The 9,747-nt window shown below is 37.9% G+C and overlaps 1 protein-coding gene across 1 annotated transcript in view; it reads left to right on the top strand.

The window, feature by feature from the left end:
• The first annotated feature begins 43 nt into the window (after window positions 1–43).
• PRKAA2 (protein kinase AMP-activated catalytic subunit alpha 2) overlaps window positions 44–9,747 on the top strand; it is a 66,818-nt gene continuing 57,114 nt past the window's right edge. The window contains 1 exon segment of the mRNA NM_001131701.2: window positions 44–156. Coding sequence (NP_001125173.1) covers window positions 63–156 — 94 coding nt within the window. The 5' untranslated portion in view covers window positions 44–62.

The following is a 9,747-nucleotide window of genomic DNA, read 5'->3' as shown; positions in this document are numbered from 1 at the left end:
GGCGGCGGCGGCGGCGGCTACGCGGAGCGGCAGGCGGCGGAGCGAGGCCGCGCGCGCCGAAGATGGCTGAGAAGCAGAAGCACGACGGGCGGGTGAAGATCGGACACTATGTGCTGGGCGACACGCTGGGCGTCGGCACCTTCGGCAAAGTGAAGAGTTGAGTACGCGCCCCGGACCGCTGTGCGGGGCTGCCTGGCTTGCGGGAGCCCAGTTGGAGAGGCGGGAGCCCCGGGCCTCCGGCGGGCGCGGGGCTCGGCGGCAGGTGGAGCGGTCCCGGGTCGCGCGGAGCTGGGGCCCCGGGAGGGTGGCGCGCACCGCCTCGCCTGGCACCGGCGCTCGGGCCCCGCAGGGTCCAGGGAAGAGGGCGGGGGTGTGAGCTGAGGACGGGCGTCCTGGGTTCCAGGTCCCGCGCCCATCTGCCTTTCTGGAGGTCGGAGCAAGGCACTTCTGTCTTCTCTGGACCTCAGTGTCCTCCTCTGCAAAATCGGGAGAATTGGACTCGTTCTGCGAGGCGCCTCCCAGCTCTGAGCCTGTAGGCTTAGGGCGGGGATCATCCACGCTACTGAGGACTGAGGCGCCGTTTCGTGCCGGGTGCCCTGTTAGGTGCTTTACATGGGATCTCATTGAATCCTTACAGTGACTTGGTCAACATGTTGTCCTCACCCTAAAGGTGAGAAAACTAGGACCCCTAGAGATGTAGTAACAAGCTCAAGGTCACACAGAAATGGGCAGTACCAGAGTGAAGTCTAAGATGTCCTCCAATTCTGGTCTTGCTGGGAGGTCCCTGCCATCCCCAGATTCCTTCACGTTCCAGGACTCTCGTTTGTTGGGGGTGACTGTTTGGGGGATGCTCCAGGGGCCAGAGGTTGTGAGTCTTTTTTCCTGGGGTGTTGTTTAACGCTGGAATGCAGCTGGATTGGGTCAGAGGTTAATTAGAACAGAGAGGTCTGAAGGTGTTCGTGTTTGTAAAATGGCTATGGGAAGACTTCTGGGGTAAGGGAGAGAAAAAGTTTCCTTGGTGTTTGGAGGATTTGAGGCTGAGGAGGTCAGGACTGCTAAGGCATATTCTGCTAAGGTCTGTCTTCATGGAGATAGGATCCCATTTTGGATGTAGAAAAACAGGTTGCTTTTGAAATGTTATACTTTATTCGAGTTAAGTAACTAGTAAGAGTAGTTGAGTATGGAACTTTCATTTGTTTTCTTTTTTGTTAATTAGCCACATGGGATTTAATTAACCTGCCTTCTCTCCAGGATAGAGACAGTTGTTTATTAAAAATACTTTATTGCAAATCCAGAATTATAAGTGAAATATTGACCTTTTTTTTTCCCCCTTTGCTGAAGAAATGCTGGGTAGGCAGTCTGGAAATTTTATTCTGAGGTCTCTATTTCCTTGTAAAATTCATATTTTAACCCCAAGTCAAGGCTGTTGAATGAGTAGAAGAGACTCATTGTTCGTTCCTGTGGTGAGAATCAGCTCCTGTTTTCTTGCACATATTTAATACCCATTCATTTGTTCAAAAAACGCTGAGCACCTGCAACGTGGTAGGCACTGTTCTGGGCAATGAGGATACAGCAAGGAAAAAACAGATCTTTTTGTTTAGCTTTCTAGTAGGGGAAGGCAGACAGTAATCAGAATACATATGTAAAAGGTATGTTTAATTTTATTGAGAAATGAATCAGGGAAGGGAAGATAGAGAGTTTTGTGAGGTTGGCAGTTTTCAATAAGGTGGTCAGACAAGGTGGTATTTTTGCAAAGACCTAAAAAGTTTGTAAAATTCTTTGCTGTCCTGTGAGTGTTATAAAGTCCTGGGTTATTTTTGAAAGACCTTATAAGTAGAGTGGATAGTTAGAATGTATTTAAGATGAATACAGGACAATCCAGGGATTGAATTAATGCCTGTAATGTTACTTGTCATTTAGTATCATTACTAAGGACTATTGTGTTACAACATTATACAGTTGCTCAAGCAAACAGTGCCTTTGACATTTGGACATGTACACTCTCAAAGTTATATAACTTAACCCTATGTCCTTTCATATTGTGTTAAAAGTTTTTGCTTGTCTTTTTAAGTTCATATACTGTAATCTGAATGTAGAATAGAATACCCATCAGATCAATCAGTCCATTACCAAAGACAACTTAAATCTCTTGTATGTACTTTTGAATTGTTTCCAGGTACTGGCTTCTTAAAATATAAACAGAAAGAACTTTGATTTATGAGAAATTCTTTTCCTGGAGAACCTCTGTCCAATGAACAACCAGTTGAAGGAGTTTTCCTAACACTGTGTTAGATCCTCTCAAAAGTGATACTATGGTTTGTTATCCAAGATTAGGATCAGTACAGTTGTTACTCATATAATTCTTCAAGGGACAAGCGAAACAAAAAGTCATGTTTTTTTTAGAAAACAGCTTTATGGTTGGGCACTGTGGCTCACACCTGTAATCCCAGCACTTTGGGAGGCTGAGGCGGGCAGTTCAATTGAGGTCAGGAGTTTGAGACCAGCCTGGCCAACATGGTGAAACCCTGTCTCTACAAAAAATACAAAAATTAGCCGGGCGTGGTGGTAGGCACCTGTAATACCAGCTACTGAGGAGTCTGAGGCAGGAGAATCACTTGAACCCGGGAGGCAGAGGTTGCAGTGAGCCAAGATTGCATCACTGCACTCCAGCTTGGGCAGCAGAGCAAGACTCCGTCTCAAAACAAAACAAAAAAAAAAAAAAAAAAAAAGAAAACAGCTTTATTTAGGTATATTTTATATATGAAATTCATCCATTCTAAGTGTACAATTCAATGATTTTTACTAATTTTGCCAAATGTTGCAACCATCATTATAGATAGGTTTTAGGACATTTGAGGACACCACAGTAAGATTCTTTACACCCATCACAGTTAATCTCTTTCCTACCCTCATTCCCAGGAAATCACTAATCTGTTTTCTGCCTGTATAAATTTGCTTTTTCTAGGCACTTCTTCATAAACATGATCATTCAATATGTCATCTTTTTTGTCAAGCGTCTTTAACAATGCTTTTGAGATTCATGCATGACATAGCATGTGCCATTAGTTTGTTCCTTTTTATAGTTGAATAATATTCCATAGTGTGGATATGCCACATTTTGTCTATACAAAACCAGTTGATGGTCATGATTTCAAGTTTTGGGCTATTATAAATAATGGCACTACGAATATGCACATGTAAGTCTTTGTGTGGACATATGTTTTCATATACCTTGGGTAGATACCTAGAAGTAGAATTGCTGGGTCATATCATAGTTTTATGTTTTACTTTTTGAGAAACTGCAACACATTTCCAAAATGGTCACACCATTTTATAACAGTCCCATCAAAGATGTATGAAAGTTCCCTTTTCTGAGTATCTTTGCCAACATTTGTTATTGTCTGCCTGATTTATTATAGCCATTCTAGTGGGTGTGAAATAGTATCTCACTGAGGCATTAATTTTGCATTTCCCTAAGGACTAATGATGTTGAACATTGTCTCATGTAATTACTAGTCATTTATGTATTTTCATCGTTGGAATGTCTGTTTATATCTCTTGCTTATTTTCTAATTGGGTTGTCATCTTATAAGTTGAGTTGTGAGGATTCTTTGTAGATTGTGGATACAGATCCTTTAATGGATACATTTTGCAAATATTTTCTTCCAGTCTGTTGTGTCTTTTCATTTTCTTGTGTCTTTTGAAGTATAAAAATTTTGAATTTTCATGAGGCCCAATTTATTAGTTTTTAAAATTATTTTATGGACTATGCTCTTGATGTCATAGGCAAGAAATCTTTGCCTAGCCCAAGTCTCAAAGATTTTATGTTTTCTTGTAAATATTTTATTATTTTAGCCCTCATGTTTAACTATGTGATCTATTTTGAGTTAATTCTTGTGTATGGTGTGAGATGAAGGTGTAAGGTTAACTTTTTGCATGTGGATAACCAATTGTCTCAGCAGTTTTTGTTGAAAGCAGGTGCATTTTTAATTGTTGTAGATTTTAGACATTGCAAAATGAATTTCTACTAAAAAAGCTAATAGGAGATGATTTAATTTTAAAAGGTTGGCCAGGTGTGGTGGTCCATGCCTGTAATCCTAGCACTTTGGGCGACCAAGGCAGGAGGATCCCTTGAGCCCAGGAGTTCAAGACCAGCCTGGGCAGCATAGGGAGACCCTGTCTTTGATTGATTGATAGATAGATAGATAGATAGATAGATAGATAGATAGATAGATAGATAGATGGATGGTTATAAAAACATGGAAATGGAGAAGTAAGGAACATTTTTTGTGCTTTCTCTCGACTTTTTTCATTTTTCTTATTTATTTGTTTACTAATTAGTTTTTTTTAGGGACTATGTTGGCCAGGCTGGTCTCAAACTTGTGGTCTTAAGCAGTCTATCTGCCTCAGCCTCACAGTGTTGGGATTATAAGTGTGTCCCACCATGCCCAACTTTGACTGTTATGCTAATTATAGATTTAGAAATTTTAGGCCAGGCACGGTGGCTCACGCCTGTAATCCCAGCACTTTGGGAGGCCGAGGTAGGTGGATCACTTGAGGTCAGGAGTTTGAGAACAACCTGGCTAACATGGTGAAACCTCGTCTCTACTAAAAATACAAAAATTAGCTGGCTGTGATGGTGCGTGCCTGTAATCCCAGCTACTTGGGAAGCTGAGGCAGGAGAATCACTTGGACCTGGGAGGCGGAAGTTGCAGTGGGCCGAGATCATGCCACTGCACTCCAGCCTGGGTGACAGAGCAAGACTCCGTCTTAAAAAAAAAAAAAAAAAAGAAAGAAAGAAATTTTACCTTCAGTTGTTGATACATCAATTTATGGACCAAAGTTAGGGACAAAAAGCAAAAATTGAAAATGGAATAGTTTTAATAGCAGTAGTTTTAATTTGTTTTTTAAAAGTATATGGAAATCTTTGTGTTTGTTAATAAAGCCTTATTTAAAATGTTTTAAATTTTGTCCTTCATTAGTCTATTGTATTATTAGATTGCTGGGGGACTGTTTTTGGAAACAGATTATATGGGCTGACAGAGTTTAAAAGTAGTGCTTTTTAATCTATTTAAAATTTTTCTCTATATTGACTGTTTAGTTTCTCACTCTGGGTAGGGTAGAACTGTTAGAGAGCTCTTGTAATTAGACTTGTTCATTTCTTATCTAACTTCTCTAAAGGGGATAGGAATTCTAGAAGAATGGTCCTGTTTGTGTTATATAAAGACTGGTTGAAGAAAAAACTTATAATGCTAATTATTTATTTAAAAAGAAGCCTGCATTTTCAAGATGAGGAGTAGTATATATGTGGTTTATGATTTAAACAAATTTTTTTCAACATTTTACTCCAGAAATATGTTTACCTATATGTGGTTTATGAAATAAATATTCTTCATTGGAATTGTACACCAAGGGTACTTAGGTTCTTTCTTGTCGGCGAAGTCTCACTAAGAAGTTACCCTTTCCGTTTTTCAAATAGTTACATGAGTGGCCTACAGACTGCTTTCATGAAATTAAGTAAATATTTTACTAATTCCCCACTTGTTTTTGAGATAACAGGAAGGATAAGCCAAAACTTAAAAAACAAACAAAAAGTGTTACCTTATTTTGAAATGTAAATATCAAGTCCTAAATGATAAATCAAATTTCACACAACTGTCCCATCAATTGATGGAGCTAAAAGTTATGTCTGTGGTATTTTGGTCCCTTGCTAGGATTTGTTTTTGACTTGCGTGCTAGTGTGGAAGCCCTGAACAATTAAACTCCCTGGGCCTTGTTTTCTTCCCCTCCTAAAGGATAACACTGGAATAGCGAATCTGTGAGGTCCTTTACAATGCTATCATTAAACCGATTTTTAAAACATGTAACTCCAAAAAAAGGGTGTATTTAATTATTCATCCTGGTTAATGAAAATTTGAGTTCCTGAATCTGAAATGTAGATGTAATGTAGAACAGGGGAAAAGGAAACATATTTGCAACACTTCAGTGATAAAAGGTACAATTTCATTAAGTTGTTACTATATTCTAATCACTGTATAATATATGCACTTGATTTTTTTTTATTCCCAGAGTAATCCTCTAAGTTTGGTATTATCTCCATTTAACAAATGAAGAAATCGAGAATCAGATACTTTAAGTAACTTGTCCAAAGTTCCAGTGCTATTAAGTGGTAGAGCTAAGCAATCAAATTCAGGGTTCTCAGACTGCAAAGTCTCTACTCTGTGGACTGTAAAGTCAAAATGCCTAGTATGTTCTGAGTTTCACCTTCAAGGATATAATTTTCTATGTTTGCTCATATTTATCAGAATTGGGAAAATAAGATTTAAATGTCTTTCAGTCCATATTTAGAGATAAATAACGTTTTTTGAAATGCCATATATAGATGATTAAAATTTATATTTTTACTTTTCCAACATTTACTTGGATGCCTCAATCTTTCATTTGTTATTATAAAATGTGCTGAATTCTACCAGTTTTAAGCCATGTCTCTTAGAAATACTAGTGATTTCAGTGTGTTTACTGATATAAAAGTAATCTTTTTTTTTTTTTTTTGAGACGTCGTCTGGCTCTGTCGCCCAGGCTGGAGTGCAGTGGCGCTCTCTCGGCTCACTGCAAGCTCCGCCTCCTGGGTTCACGCCATTCTCTTGCCCCAGCCTCCCGAGTAGCTGAGACTACAGGCGCCGGCCACCAAGCCCAGCTAATTTTTTTTTTTTTTTTTTTGAGACAGAATCTTGCTCTGTCGCCAGTCTGGAGTGCGGTGGCGCGATCTCGGCTCACTGCAACCTCTGCCTCCTGGGTTCAAGCGATTCCACTGCCTCAGCCTCCCGACTAGCTGGGACTGCAGGCATGCACCACCATGCCCTGCTAATTTTTTATATTTTAGTAGAGATGGGGTTTCACCATGTTGGCCAGGATGGTCTCGATCTCCTGACCTCGTGATACACCCGCCTCAGCTTCCCAAAGTGCTGGGAATAAAGGCATGAACCATCGCGCCCGGCCTCGCCCGGCTAATTTTCTGTATTTTTAGTAGAGATGGGGCTTCACCGTGTTAGCCAGGATGGTCTCGATCTCCTGACTTCGTGATCCACCCGCCTCGGCCGCCCAAAGTGCTGGGATTACAGGCTATAAAAGTAATCTTGACTAACGATTGCCAGTAACCTTTAGTAACCAGACTAAAGAGAACTTGTACAAATGATTTGATGTTCTAGAAGAAAACATTGGTTTAAGAAGGTATTAGCTCTGGAATTTAATTCCATTTCTACTACTAGTTGTCTCACCTTTGGGAAAAACCATTAGACACTGAGCCTTTGTTTCCTCCTTCGTAATATGGCAATGATCATACTTGTCCTGCCTACCTTCTGGAATAGTTATGAAGATCAAATGAGTTGAGGTACATAAAATGGCTTTGGAAAAGATAAAATGCTGTACAGATAGATGACACTGTTGTGGAGATGGTGACATGCATGGCAATTGTAGGTAAATTCTGCGCCCAGTGTTAGAAAGTACTTACTTTCCATTGAAATGCCTTCAGTTCTCACACCAACACTGAGATAGAGGTTTAGTAATCTGCCCCTATTCTGTGGTTGCCTAGGTTGAAGAAAGCTCTTAATGACTACTTTATCTGTGCTTTATGATACTTATTAATGTTTATATTAAAAACAATATCCTCTATGACTAAGTCATGTAATTTGCTTTTTCCCAAATATGAAAGATGAATAAAATAAGAATGAAATGGAAGTAATAGTGAAATAAAAGTGAATGTACACACATTCACAGTAAATTGATTTTACTTTTGAAATTATGCAAATTCTAAACAAGTGTTAAATATTGGTTCCAAATAATGAAATTATGTTTCTTCTCAAATACTAGATTAATGATTGAATTAAAATCAGTTGAATTATTCTCGCAAACAATTAGGTAAATATGTGCTATTTAGGTTTCTTTTGCTGATATATATATATTATATATATTTTTATGTATATATTATATATATATTATATATTATATATATTTTTATATATATATTTATATATAAATATTATATATACATATATGTAATTTTAATCATCTATATAAAAATATATATAATATATAAAAATATATATATAATTTATATGATTTTTCAATTGTGTCCTTAATATCTGAATGGATTTTGTTCATTTGATGTAATTAGTTGATTGACTTTCAAAGGGTATTTTAAATAGGAAACAATGTTATAAATGGTAGCTAGTTTCAGAGTATGTCCACAAAGGCAACATGATGTAGTATATGTACTTTCTGTAGTATGTTGAACTTAGAAGACCTGGTGTGGAACCTTCGTTTTGTCATAAACCAGCTATGTGGTCAAACTCAATCTGTAAAAAAGGGAATAATACCATATGTTCTCTTCTAGTGTTGTGAGAAGTACATGAGAAAATGTAGATAGATGAAAAAGCACTCAGAAGTACTTATATACTTTTGTGTATGTAGACACCATTATGTACTTAAACCCACAATTAGCTGAACTATGAGAATAATCTGTGATCTGGTTCTGTGACCAGAAATTTATTGATGAGAGAGAGGGAAGAATTCACTACCTCCTGTCTTGTTTTACTCTGATCTTCTTTCTGCAAATGAATATGTTCAGAAACCTCTAATTCTCTAGAAGCTGCTCACTTTTCACCCTCTCCTGTACATCACGTGGAAGGCACAAACACATTATATATATTTTGTATACATACATATATATGTATGTATGTATTCCAGATCCCATGGTATCCATCATAGAAACTCTTGGAGGAAAGAGGCATAAGCTGGGAAGGGGGAAAGTATGGGCAGCAGAAGGCATTTAGTATGAATGGGTCATTTTAAAGTCATGGTCCACTTGTAGTAGAACCAAACTGAGGCTATACATGTATTTTCAATACAGATAATACACTCTGAGCTAAAAATGCTTTTCTACCAAACTTTCTCTTAACATAGCCATATAAATTAGAAAGGATTTTGTAGTTTGGTCATATATTGAGGTAATTACCTCAGTTCCATGAACTTTCTCCCTTTTTCGTGCTGACACAACCATGCTTTATCTTGCTTCTTTTTGTAAAAACATCCCAAAATGTCCACGTACCTTGTGGTCCATGTTAGCTTTCTTGAAAGCATTTGGTACTGCTTTGTAATAATAATACCACCGCATTTATTCTTCTGAGATTCCTGTGGTTTCCTAAATGATAGGGAAAATATTTTGTAGAGGAAGTATTAATAATTTTTGAAGCCAAGCAGATAATTTAATTTGACCTAGCAGGAAGATCTAATCTCAAATCCTTTAAGAGATAATGAGTAAGTGGCTGGCACAAGACCCTTAAAACATTAAATATGTTATAAAAATCAGAGCAAATCTACCTAGTATATTTATCAACTACAAATATAAGAGAAATGTAAACTTTAAATCGGGCTTTTATTTTTATCTGTTATTGAAGTGATTGAAGTGCATATGAAAAGCAATGTGTTTATTTTGAAATGTGATGAACCTTTTTATTTTTAGTATGGTGTTATTAAGGAAAGAATTTCAGGCAGTTATCTCTGCTAATAATAGAAGCCTTCTTCACCCCTTTAAGGGAACAGTATTCTTGCTTAAGTGGTGTCTTATGTTTGGCAGTGTTTGCCTCTGATAAATTTTATGTATTTCTTTGGGTGGTACCTTTGTTTTTAAAATATTCATAATTCTCTTTTTAATTTGCCATTAGATCTTTTTAAACAGCCTTTTATATG

Source organism: Pongo abelii, chromosome 1 (assembly GCF_028885655.2).
Source record: "Pongo abelii isolate AG06213 chromosome 1, NHGRI_mPonAbe1-v2.0_pri, whole genome shotgun sequence".
Lineage (NCBI taxonomy): Eukaryota > Metazoa > Chordata > Mammalia > Primates > Hominidae > Pongo > Pongo abelii.
Note: the sequence above shows the minus strand (reverse complement) of the source record. Positions and strands in the feature narration are given on the sequence as shown.